This window comes from Rhinatrema bivittatum, chromosome 3 (genome assembly GCF_901001135.1).
Source record: "Rhinatrema bivittatum chromosome 3, aRhiBiv1.1, whole genome shotgun sequence".
Classification (NCBI taxonomy): Eukaryota; Metazoa; Chordata; class Amphibia; order Gymnophiona; family Rhinatrematidae; genus Rhinatrema; species Rhinatrema bivittatum.
In genome coordinates, this window is record NC_042617.1 from 551,846,497 (window position 1) to 551,860,299 (window position 13,803).

General features: G+C 41.1%; 1 protein-coding gene across 2 annotated transcripts in view; it reads left to right on the forward strand.

The window, feature by feature from the left end:
- GOPC (golgi associated PDZ and coiled-coil motif containing) overlaps positions 1-13,803 on the forward strand; it is a 110,464-nt gene that overhangs the window by 48,215 nt on the left and 48,446 nt on the right. The window contains exon 3 of one of the 2 annotated variants that reach the window (XM_029596436.1): positions 3,857-3,880. The exons of the other annotated variant lie outside the window; for it this stretch is intronic. Coding sequence (XP_029452296.1) covers positions 3,857-3,880 — 24 coding nt within the window. The remainder of the gene's footprint in view (positions 1-3,856; positions 3,881-13,803) is intronic. 2 annotated transcript variants of the gene reach the window in all.

Here is a 13,803-nt window from a genome sequence, read left to right on the forward strand (position 1 = left end):
GGTCGCAGAAGGAGAAAGGCCTTCCTTTTCTTCTGTGTCTCGCGAGACAAATCAGGAAAGGCTCGGACCATTAAACCAAGAAATCTCTTATTTCTATGTTTTATACTCAATCTCAAAAGTCTGTCTCTATCTGTATCAGAGGCAAAAATCACAATCAGGGTTGCAGGTACCGCCATTTCAGTATCCGATGTTTCCAGCAATGCTGTTATATTCAGTGGCTGATCAGTCACTGGTGTTTCCATCTCTAATCCATTTCCTTGATTTTCTGCCGATGTTCTAGGCTTTGGTAAGTAAAAGGATTTCAAAATCATTGGGCTCTGATCGGATGGAATTTTTAGTATTTCAAGCATGTATCTGTTGAAAACTTCCCTTGAAGACCTCACTGGTAGCTGTGGGAAATTTATATATCTGACATTCCTACTTTTAGCACAGTTCTCTAGACTCTCGATCTTTTGTCCCATAATTTTATTATCTTTTATAATCATTGCTTGCACTTGTTGAATCGTTTTTATCTCAGTCCTGATAGTCACTGATTGTTGATCTGCCTCCATATTAGATTTTTCATACACCTCCAACTTTTGCTCAAATTTCCTCAATTGCTCCATTGCTGGAGTTAGTTGTTGTAATATATTTGTCCTCATATCATTAATGGCTTCCCGTAAAGTCTCAAAAGAGAAAACCTGAGGTCTTACCATTGCTGGTATTGCCTTCGTGGCAAAAACTGCAGCAGCCATAGCGTTTCCCTCAGTTAGGAATCCTCCTACTTCACCGCCATGCCCCTGATCGTTTGCTGGGCTTGAAGCAGCCGTCGGCAGCACTCCTGCTCCTGCTGAGAGGAAATCATGAGCACTCCGGTTCAGAGTATCCTCCCCATTCTGTGCTGCTTCTCTACCGGCTGCTGGGTCTAGCGGTGGAGTCCTCACTGCGGGACTCAAGGGTGACATAGAACCAGGCAGAGAGGGGAGCTCTACTTCCCCTCCCCCACTCTGCAACGGTTGGTCTCCCGCTTCTCGAGTGCTGCGTGTGACATGGGCATCCATCGGGCCGGAGGGAGTGCTCACCAAGGGATCAGCAGGGTAAGATGTCCTTGGTTTGCGCTTCCTTCCCATGTTAGGTAAATATTTCGCAAGAAAAAAGACGAATCTTTAGCAGTTAACTCGAGGACGCTGTAGTCACAGCGTCTCATCCGGTGGCCATCTTGGATCCGCCCCCCAAGGTGTCCTTACTACTCTTTTAAAAAACCATATTACCAGAGACACTCCTTCTAGCAATTCCAATTATACCAAATGCCATCTCTGCTTTTGCAACAGGAACAACTTTTAACTTTTCAAAGTGCTGTCAACCAAAAACGACTCAATAAATCCGGCCAAAGTCTGGGCTAAGGTTTTGACCACTTTTCAGCCCAGCAGCCATAGTTTCTGGTAGGAGGGAGAATCCAGTACTACCTGAAGGAGTGGTGCAAAATCCCCAAGGATCGCTGGGTCCTCAAGGTTGTTGAGTCTGGATACCAGTTGCAGTTTTTCCATCCTCCCATGCTTCCTAATCGCTTAATCTTCAATCCCGATCTGTCTCACTCGATTCAGCTCCGCCTGGAGGTGAGTTAGTCCTGGAACAATGGATGATAAAACACGTTCCTCCCCATCACCATGGCTAGGGGTTCTACTCCTATTTCCTTATCCCCAAGAAATCTGGTGGACCGAGTCCTATCCTGGATTTAAGAAGACTGAAAAAGCATTTACTCTGGGAGAAATTCAAAATCAATTTCATCTACACAATTTTGCCCTTCATCCAGAAGGATGAGTAGATGTGCACTCTGGATCTAAATAATAAGGTTAATATTATCATCCTTCTCTCCCATTGGCATTACCTGTGCTTCATAATTGGCTCTTCTACTACCAGTACAGAGTTCTTCCCTTCAGCCTCTGAGCAGTACATTCTCTTCACCAAGTGTCTGGCTGTAGTAACAGCACATCTGTAATAGGGCATCCAAGTCTTCCCTTTAGACTACTGGCTTGATATGGTGAGTTCCAAGGAAGTTGTTAACTTCTCTGCAAAAATCAGTGCAAATTCTGCAATCTCTAGAATTCTTAGTGAATTTCAAGAAATCAATTTTGAGTCCCTTGCAAAAAAACAAATTCATTGAAGCGTGGATAGATTCTCAACAGGAGATAGCTGTCCTCCTGCCAAATCTCGACAAGCAAAAATAATCTGAAAATGAGAAGAGAAAAAGCCATGCTCACAACAGTAGCTCTCCGGGTGCCATCTTGGATCCTGCGATTGCCTCTTTCAGGTTTCTAATGAGGAAAGTAGTACCGCTTTTCGCAGTAACATCAGCCAGAAGAGTCGGCGAGCTTCAGACTTTAGTTCATTATCCACTTGATATGCAATTCTTCCACAATAGGATGATACTCTGCACTACCTGAAGTTTATGACAAAAGTAGTATCAGCTTTCCATATTAATCAGGTCATTGGTATTAACTACATTCTTGGCAAGACCACATTCACAAGACTGTAAAAGAACCCTGGCTTACTACAAAAGGAGGATTCAGCCACATTATCAGGCATTGCAGCTATTCATCTCTTGCGATTCTAACAGACTGGGCATAGCAGTGGCCAAATGCACATTGAGCACCCGGCTAGTAGACTGCATTGCATACTGCTGTACGCTAGCAGGCCTACAAATTACAGACACCGTCATGGCTCACCAGGTTAGAGTCATGGTAACAATGGCTCACCTGTGAGCTGTACCACTTGAAGGCATCTGCAAAACTTCAGCATGGTCGTCAGTGTACACCTTTGCATCCCATTATCGTCTGGACAGTCTCCAAGAGTGACAGTAAATTTGGATAAGTAATTTTGTATAGCTTTCTCATCCAGAAGTTGTCTTTCTACCATGAGCTCAGGGTTGATTATACAGTAAATGCTCCGCTGGAACTCTCAGCTTGGGGACCCCCCACATGTTATGGCTTATTCAACCCTGCTTAATGATGGAAAAGTAAGTTTGCTTACCGTAAACTTTCCATAGATAGCAGGATGAATTAGACATACTAAATACCTGCCTGCCTTCCTGGAGAGTCAACTACCTAGCTAGAATTAGCTCTCAAATTGACTGAAGCGGCTCATGAGGCAATGCCCAAGTGAGAATTCCTGCATATGCTCAGTACAGCAAAAGCTCTGTTAACAGAGATAGAGAGGTCTGTTCAGGGCAATGACTACTATCTGCAGAAAACACCATTTATAATAAGCTAGCTTGCTTTCCTCTCACTAAAATGTAGCTGTTGTGTGTGTTTTGCCTCCTTTTAATTTGACAATAGCAGTTAGGCTAGTTTAGTCTAGAAGAACAATGAGCCACACTACCCACTTGTCTCCCATTTTCAGAATTGTTTTTACTGCTTTTTAGGATAGATTTAAGTTTAAGATTAGCCATGCCTTAAGGTCAACTGGAGAGCAACATGTCGGCGGTGTCTAGTGAGGCGCCTGTATGTTTTCTGGAATGTTCTCCCAATTGGCACAAGTGACATAGGTCACTTTTCTGCTGTTATCAGGCAAGTAATTATAATGTATGAAAATCATATTTGCACTTTTTTTCTGCAAGACATGTTCTTAGCCCAATTTATATAATACATTATTAAAAATGTGCTACATTTAAGCATAGTACAAAGTTCATAGTAGACTCATGTTTTACAGAGTAATAAGAGTAGTAAGCATGAAAAATAGATCTTTGATTAATATGAAGCTTTTTATAGTACCATGTTTTGTTGGTTAACTCTGCTTCCTCCATGTATTTCTCTTTTCTGAAAATTTTCATTGTTTCTCATTCATTCTAATTCTGGGTCTTTTTTTCTTCTGTCCTAAGTCTGTCCCTTCTGTGGAGGAAATGGTAAGTATGGCACTTTCCAGCCTTTTTTTAACAGTACTGTTATTCTTTGTATAAAACATTGTAAAACTAGGTGTGTCTACTTTGTGCCACCCTTTAACTTTTCAACACCCCATTTAGGTTAAGAGTTTATAGTGACTGAAGACTTTGTTTCTCCGAAGGCAAGCAGGTTCATCATGTCATGCAAGTGGGTCATATGACTGTATATGGAACTCCATGGAACAAAAAATTCAGAGCTTTCTATAAAAAATAGAATTCTTTTCTGTACTTATCCAGGACATCTTGTGCTATAGCAATACTACAGCTTCTGGGGTTTTTTTCCCCCACAGTCCAGTATTACATTTCCAGCAGGCTCTTTTCTTCACTTCAGTTTGTGTGCTTCTTCATTTGGCTTTGGTCAGTAGTTGTATCATTTTATCCTCTTTTTACTGTTTTTAAATACATTTTCCTTTAATGACAATCTGCCAAATTGTGCCCTCCACCCTGATATTTCAGCAGGAAACAAGGAGTCGGGTAGTCTTTTTTTTTTTTTTGGGGGGGGGGGATATTTTTTTTTAAGGTGGGTGGGGTTTCTCTGACATCACTTCTCTAAAAAGATTTTTATTCTCTAGATTTTGCATTTTTTCCCCCTTTTTTGTTATGTTGAAAAAGCAAGACACTCCATACTGGTCTTCCCACATTCATTTCATTGCCTTTGAGTTTTCTTTTGTTATGGCCATTCGGGGGATATACATCTCCTACAAGGCCTACTATGTCATCATCCACACTGTTTGATTCAGAGTTAGAAAGGAAAATGTTGGTGATATTCACTCCGTGCAATATTCTCTTGAACTTTATGGATACACTGAGCAACATGTCAGCTAATATGTGCTCATCGATGCTGATTACTGTGCCCATAATAATTTGGTTCCTTGAGCATTCATCTCAGCTGACCTGTCCAAGGTTTGAGGCAGTGACACAAGCCCATGAAACTTAACCAGTTTCTCTTTCAAGCCTGGTCCTAGAAATAACTGATCTGAGGTCAGCATCATCTTAACACATTTGAACTCTCTACAGATTGAAGAGCTAAGCATCCAAGAAATCCTAGTGCTCCAAGTATTTTTCTATAGATGATAGTCCTGAAGGGGATTACTATTCACATTTCTCTTCAGAGCCCTCTCCACGACAGGAAGAAGCATTTCCCATCTGAAGACTTTTCTTACTAGATTTTGTTCAAAGGATGGCTAATGCTGTCCCCTTTCTTTTGTAAGTACAGTGAAAACCCAGGACATCTTTAACTTGGTCTCCTGAATTACCTTGACACCCCCAAACGAGTTAGCAATGGTGCCTGTCCACCTTCTATTCCAGGATATATATATATATATATAAGATGTCGAATGCTCAACAAATCATATTTTTGGTGAGAGAGAAGATGAATGTGAAGTATCACGTCCATGCAACTACAAAAATTGACAAGCCCCAACTGTTACATGCTATGGTCTTTGAATCTTCCCTTAAAAGGATTAGCAAGACTCATGCTGGGAATCAAACTATGAACCTTATTGGGAGGTGAAATTATAAGAATTATTAAATTCAGTAAAACTTAGATTCTTATCAACTTTGTGGTTGAATATTTGCATACCGTTTTAGAAGATACTGCAAAATATGTTCACCATTACCCTCAAGAGACGCAAAATTAATTTTATACCCTTATGGAAAAAGATGAAATTTGAGAAAAACTTCTAGTTGTGATGACCTATAATGTTTTTGAGACTACCTCAAGAGCCCCTGCAATGGCATTGAGATTTGCATGGCTGCAAACTTAAAGCTTTTGAAAAGACAAGCAGGAAAGGTGTGCTTAGACAGGCTCTTCATAGATCAGAATAAAGAAGCAGTGGATGTAATAAAGGGCCACCACTTAATGTTTCTGATCCACTCTGCTGCCATTTCTGAGCTGACTTAACCTGAAAACACCAGACTGGTTTCATGAAGAAGTAGCAGATATGCGATCAGAGGCCCTTTCACCCAAAACAGCAGGGCTCAAGATCTCACTAGTGAAGTCAAGAGTTTGTATTCTGTACTGCCAGTCATTCAAACTGGTATTGGGGTTTTGATTTGTTCCAAGAGAAATAACCAGTATCCCAATTTCTGATCCAGAACACTTCCTTGTAGAAGGAAGGCTACATTTTTTTATTTTATTTTTTTTTGCAAGCTATTGGCCAATTTTAACCTCTGACTGCTGGGTCCTCTGGATTGTACACGATGGTTATAAATTATAACTATTCAAATTGTCCATCCAAAATAAAAGGATTTTCATAGTTCATAATTCTCCCTTTTAAAGGCCAAGGGATTGGCCCACCCAGAAAAAAGGACAGGACTTTTACTCTAGGGACTTGCTGTCCCCAGAAAGATAGGAGGATCAGGCCTAAGGTCCTTGAACACATTTCAAAAAAAGGGAACAGGTCAAGATTTCCTTGGACAGTATTCTTCCACTCTTAAACAGAGGGAACTGTCTATGTTCACTGGATCTTAAGGAGGCCTACACCCATATAGTTATGAATTCAAGTCACAAGAGATATCTTAAGATTTATGGCAGGAACACTGCACTTCCAGTGCAGTGAATTGCCTTTAGGTCTTGTATCAGCTCCACAAGTTTTCACCAAATGTTTAGTTTTCATTACAGCTTATTTATGCAAATTTGCATTGTGGGTAAGATGTCCTGTATGATTGGCCTAACAAGAGCATAGTCAGGAACAAACTAATCAGTATTAGTAACCATACAGCCTTTGGTCCCTTCAGGAAAAAAAACAAACAACTCTTCACAAATCCTCCTTTTCTGAACATTTGGAAGACTACCAGAAACAAACTAGTCAACAAAATTGTCCTAATCTGGAGAGATAGCAGGGTAGTTATATTCTCAGCACAGGCTCTCGCCTGTGCTGAGAAGCTTTCAAGATATGGACCTGGGCCATTTCTCATGGAGTGGATTTTAAGGCCACATACTTGGCAGGGAAAGATAATGTCCTGGCAGACTGGCTAAGTCGTCACCTGGACCCTCATGGTCCCTGGACCAGCAGGTGATAAGCAAAATTTTCCTCCACTGTTGCACTGTCAAGGTGATCTGGAACAGGAATGTTGCCAGTGTGGCTGCAGATCCCCACTACCCCTAGTAGTGAAAATATTGATAAAACTCAGAGTAGAAAAGGAAACTATGATAATCATAGTTGTGGTTTAGCTAAGACTGGCTTGGTTTCTGATTCTGTGGTAATTATACCTCAGAAAACCAGTCTGGTCAGGATATTTTCCAATTTTAGTCACACAAAACTGAGATTGTTGCTCCACCTCGATATCAAGTTTTTAGTCTTCATAGCCTGGATGTTGAGGGGATGTAATTTGATCTTAGTGTTTTGGATGAGATTTGTCTCGAGTCATCCAGACTTCTAGAAAGGAATCAGCTAAAGAGGTCTTATGGCTTCAAATAGAGGAGATTTGCCATTTAGTGTAACGTAGGGTTCTAGGACTCTCTTCCTGTCCCACATAAAAATTGCGTGACTACCTTTTTTATTAAGAGTCTAACCTCACAACCAACTCTGTTAGGGTGTAGCTCAATAAAATTGGCACTTATTCCTAACTTGTCAGTCATGTAGGGCTTGCTTCAGTTGAAGCATCCCACTGTGTCATGGGACGAGTGTGGTTCTAACCCAGCTGATGAAAGCCCCTATTGAGTCTGTGAGCTCAAGTACCTGACCTGGAAGATTATTTTTTTGACAGCAGTCACTTCAGCCTGCAGAGTCAATGAGGTCCAGGCCCTAGTGATTTATCCACTTTACACATGATATGATTATAATCAGATCAGTGTGGATAACTACCCTGAATTTCTGCCCAAGGTGTAGTGTTGGACTTCCATGTTAATCAGTCAGTTACCCTACCAATATTTTTCCCTAGGCCATGTGCCCGCAAGAATGAAGATGCTCTCCATGCTTTGGAATGCCACCTTCCATCTGGAGTGGATTCAAGTCAATTAAAAGTTTACCTAGCATTTTATTTCTTTTGATTTCAGTAGATCTTGTGATGTAGTGAAAGTGTACTGTTTTCACTTGGATAGTAGACTGCATCATCTTTGTTTTTATGCTTGGCAGTGTTGTCCTTTGAGCAGTTTTTCTCAACCAGTGTGCCATCATTGAAACATGATGGCAAGAAAAGACTCTATGGGCATCTAATTTCCCCATCCGCCCAAGTAATTTAGCTTTATAATTCCCATCACTTCCTTAGAGATCCTCTATATTTATTCCATTCTTTTTAAAATTTAGATACTGTTTTTGTCTCCTCCACCTTTACCGGGAGGCCGTTCATGAATCCACTACCCTCTCTGTAAAGAAATATTTCCTAAGATTACTCTTGAGTCTACCCCTTTTCACCCTCAACCCATAATCCTTTGTTCTAGAATCTCCTTTTCGTTGAAAGAGGTTCGCCTACTGTGCATGGAAATGTTCAAGATATTTGAATATCTATACCATTTCTCTTTTATTTTGTCTTTCCTGTAGGGTGTATATGTTTAGATCTTTAAGTTAATTCCCACATGCTTTTGAACGAAGATCACTGACCATTTTGGAAGTCACTCTCTGGACCGACTCCACCCGGTTTATATTTTTTTGAAGGTGTGGTTTCCAGAATTGTGCACAATATTCCAAATGAGGTCTCCTTAGGGACCTATACAGGGGCAGTATCACCTCTCTTTTTCTGCTGACCATTTAACTCCCTATGTAGCCCATCCTCTTTCTGGTTTTTGCCATCACTTTATCCACCTATCTGGCCACCCTAAGATCATCAGATACAATCGCCCCCAGATCCCTCTCTCCTTTCGTGCTTTTAGAAGACTTTCACCTCCAATACTGTACCTCCCTCTTGGATTTTTGCATCTTAAATGCATTACTCTTCATTTCTAACATTAAATCTTAGCTGCCAGATGCTAGACCATCCCTCAAACTTTGCTAGATCCTTCCTTATGTTTTCCACATCTTCTTAGTTGTATCATCGGCAAAAATGACAAACATTTCCTGACAGTCCTCCTACTATGTCACACATGAAAATGTTGAAAAGAACCAGTTCAAGGACTGATCCCTGAGGCACACTGGTAGTAACACCCACCTCCTCAGAGAAAGCTCCATTTACTACTATCCTTTGTTGCCTCCCACTCGGCCAGTTTCTAACCCAGTCAGACACACAAGGTCCCATACCATGGGCAATTTATTTCTAGACATATGTAGAACTGTGTCAAAGACCTTTCTGAAATCCAAGTACACTACAGTCCTCAAGAACTAATCCCGATTCTAAAGAAGCGAGCTGCCAGGACATCTCTAAGTTCCCTTAGTATCCTAAGGGAACATCTCTAAATTCCCTTAGGATACTAAGCATCCCTAGCACCTCCTTTTTGACAGGAGCGGCGACTGTCAGCAGGTTTGACAGCCGATGCTCAATTTTGCCGGCGTCTGTTCTCGAGCCCGCTGACAGTCACGGGTTCGGAAAATGGATGCCGGCATAATTGAGCGTCCGTCTTCAGACCCGCGGGCCGATTTTTTTATTTTTTATTTTTTACTTTTACTTTTGGGGCCTCCGACTTAATATCGCCATGATATTAAGTCGGAGGGTGCACAGAAAAGCAGTTTTTACTGCTTTTCTGTCCACTTCCCCAGTGCCGGCAGAAATTAACGCCAGCCTTTGGGCAGGCGTTAATTTCTAAAAGCAAAATGTGCAGCTTAGCTGCACATATTACTTTCTGTATCGTGCGGGAATAACTAATAGAGCCATCAACATGCATTTGCATGTTGCGGGCGCTATTAGTTTCGGGGGGGTTGGACGTGCGTTTTTGACGCGCTATCCCTTACTGAATAAGGGGTAAAGCTAGAGCATCGAAAACGCGCATCCAAATGCGGGTTAACAGTGCGCTTCACCGGAGCGCACTGTACTGTATCGGCCTGTGTGTAATGATGAATGCCTCTTCCTAACTACAACATGAGCCCTGGAGTGTAATAGTTAATGGGCAGTTTGCAGAGCATGGTTAGCTGGGCTCCGCCTTGTTTGGTGCACCCAGCAATTCCTCATCTTCCCACCTCTGAGCTTTCCCCTTTGTTATTCCAGCCTCTGTCTTTGTCTTTGGCTGAGTGAGACAGAGGGTGCACGGAGCACCGGATGTGACTTATTCTGAATGTTGGGAACAGCAGCCAAGATGACTTCTTTCTTCTCCTGCACTCATATATAGGGGGAACTGGCCCACTGAGACAAATGTATGTGTATCTGCCCTTTGTTTTTAAAATTTGGAAAAGCCTTGGGTTTTCAGTACTTCCCAAGTTCTTCTTTTCACCTTGTGAGTCCTCTCCATTGTCTGTCCCCTGGAACTTGGCATGCCAGACAACATTTTTGTTAATGTAGGCGTGCCTTGGGCTTGAAAAGACTGGGAAACACTGCCTTACATGGCATGTCAAAGCCCACTGTGCCATGATGATGTCAAGTACCCTTAAGATTGCAAGGCTCTGATATGGAGTTCATCCCACAAATACACCTCGCATTGTTGTCCTGACACAGACTTCCCTCAGGATAGTAGGTTGGGATTGTCTCTCTATGGACTTTTTCAAGGAATAGAACCTAACCCCTCCCACCTAGTACTCATTTTATAGTTCCCAATTATCCTCCCTTTTAAAGACAAAAATGACAAAATACAAAAGATTTTTTCCCATCTAAATTATACCTATGCATTGATAGTTTATTTTATATTTTTTTTGTTGCTTTCCCCCATTTTTTGTTAGACAATCCTTAGTTACAGAGTTCCACTTCTGTGACATGGTAAGCCTGCTTGCTTTCAGGGAAAGTAAACTCATGTACATACGACTGTATTCTGAAGACAGTAGTTTACCTTTAACATACAGCCTCCATCCATTTTCTTGGATGTCATTCTCTCCCTTACATATCTTGGCTAAACAAGAACTACGAGAAGCTGTGGGGCTCCCACAGCACTGGAAGTCCTGTGCATGTACAGAAAAAGATTTTTGTTTTTTCCAGAAAGTTCTGGAATTTTTATTCCATTTGATGCTATGTAACCTACTTGTTTTGTGACTAGTTTACTGCTGTCATCAGAGATCTTCTGTTACAGGTAAACAACTTTACTTAGAATGCTTCTTCTCTCATGAGTTAACATACCTTACAAGTCAGTTTCTTTTTCTTCTCATTTGCCTACTGAAATTTTGACATCAGATGTAGAAGGACTTTTAAAGATTGGAGATTTATTGTTGCACAATGCACATTGTTTTCATGAAGTTAGGTTCTTTTTTTTAGGATCATCAGATTCTTAGTAGCTTCTTTTTTCTTCTTTAAGGGGAGCCAAACAAAATAGGATTACTAGAAAAATTCAAGAAATAAATATACTTTAAATAGAAGGAGCTTCACATCGCTCCTGTGATTTCCTAAAGCACTATCCAAGTTTAAAAGTCCACACCAAGTTTGGCTAATCTAGGTCCAGCCATTCAATAGTTATAAGGTGTAAGGGCGCACACACAAGCACAGAATCGTCAGCACGCACACATCAGCACAATCTGATAAACTGCTCTCTTTGTATCTAATCAAGCTAAAATCTTATGCCATGTTATAACTTCATTTCAACCAGTTTTATGTAGTTTGTTTGTGATGAATATCTGAGTGTGGTTTGGCCTGTGTTGGAAACAGGATGCTGGGCTTGATGGACCCTTGGTCTGACCCAGCATGGCAATTTCTTATGTTCTTATGTTCTCAGTATTGTGGGTAAGAAGGTCTTTCAGTTTGCAGTGTTGCAGAGCAGAATCTCAGCACATCAGTTCTGGATGACTGAATACTTGTATAATATTTTGTAAAAAGTCAGACACCTCAGCTCTTCCGGCTGTCATTCAGAAAAATAAATTCAGCCTTATATTCTGGACTCAGACAGATGCTCTAAACAGATTATAAAGTCCTATCTATAACAGTTTTGATATATCCTCAGCCATAGCAATAGCTGCCAGAAGGCTAGTTTGGTTGAGAGCATCGGGTTTAAGAGGAGATGTTCTTGACGAGTTAGCTGATGCCTCTTGCTCAAAGGACAATTTATTTGGTGATAAGGTTGAGACAATATCGAAAAACAGTGTACAACATTACAGACTCTAACTACAGCCACCACAATCCAGTATCTTCTCAGAGAAGATACCAGACTCATTTGACAAAAAAGCAATTCTGCTATTCTCATAGATACTTTACTTCCTATCCCTTACCAGAGACATCAGTATCAAAACCTCAGTGCTCGGTTTCTCCCTTTGGTAAACATCATTTTTGCCTTCTTCCTGCAAACTGCTAATCTTCAGCAAAGGTTGTGAAGCTCAGCACTGAAAATGTTTCCTTTGTCAGCAAATAGTGCCATCTGACTGCCACCCAAATTGCTCTTAAATAGTCTGACAAAAGCCAGAGAGTCAATGCATTTCTTCCCAGGGACCAATGTTTATTAAACGAAATTAAAACCTCCATTAACACTGCAGAGTCCCTGCAGGTAGGCAAGGCCAGCTGTCCACTGCCTCAGTTTGTGAAGGTTATAATTTAGTTAAGTAAATATGTGTCTTTATCATTCTTTTATGATAGGGTGCCTCAATTGTTTTGGCTTTATTGCATCATATAGCATAAATAATTTTGGAATACACAGTAGATCAGCTTTATTAAAGAGCCTCTCTGTTAGAGACTGAATATTCGACTTCTGCTTGTTCCATTTCACTGCTGTTGCTGCGTGACCACACATTTTTGCAAGGTATATGATGAGTCGGAACAGCACTGATTTAATGTGAAGCGATGCTCTTATTTATTATACTTGGACTAGTGCTTCAGGTAATAAAGCGATTCATTTAGCAGATAGTCTGCTTCAGACAGGACAGGAAGAGGTGAAAGTTATAGGTCCATCTTCTGCAAAGCAAAATGATATAAGCCACACAATGACATTCTGATAAGAGTGCCACCGCATATTTCATTAAACCTTTTTGACAACCTTAATCGTGACCTTTCCTACCTTACTCGGATTGAGACCTTTCTCAGCCTTTGAGGTTCAGCTTTGCTTTTGATTCTTTGAGCAAAGAATTGTGCTTGCTGTGTTAGTCCCCTTGGATATGTAGAATTAAGAATCAATAAACAAGTTCTTTGTCTGAAATGCCAAGCATCCCTCTCCACATCACATGTGCCAGCGATACCTGCAGAGATGCTGGGTCCCCAGCTAGCATGTTATAGGAGAAGCAGTTGAAAGTTAGCTTAGGAAGAGACTTTGCGTTTCTCTGCTAGTTTGGAAATTTCAGTTGATCTGTGAATTATAAAGGGAAGGTTTAGGGCTGGGGATACTGCAAAAAGGACTGTGTCCCAGTCATTGCATAATAGTGATACCTAGTAACCATATTTAGGGGAAAATTCTTTTTCATTCAATGCACAGTTAAGTTCTGGAATTCATTGCCAGAGGATGTGGTTAAGGCCAATAACATAGCTGGGTTTAAAAAATGTTTGGATAAGTTCCTGGAGACATCCATAAAATGCTATTAATCAAATTGACTTAGGGAATAGCCACTACTTATTACCGGCATTAGTAGCATGGGGTTTATTTACTATTTGGGATTTGCCAGGTACTTTATCCTGAATTGGCGACTGTTGGAAACAGGATGCTGGGCTTGATGGACCCTTGGTCTGACCCAGTATGGAAACTTCTTATGTTCTTATGACTGCAGAGTTCCAGAGAGAGCCTTAGTGTATGGTCCCTGGCTGAGAATTATTGCTGCAATGACTGGGCTGGGTGAGTTGTGAGGAAATAGAGGAAAAAATCCCTGGGTAGTTGGATCCCAGGCCTGCTTCCAGTGGATCTGGAGGCGCAAAGGAGCAGGAGGAATCTGCTGGGCTCGGGGGGAAAAAAGGGAAAGGTTGAA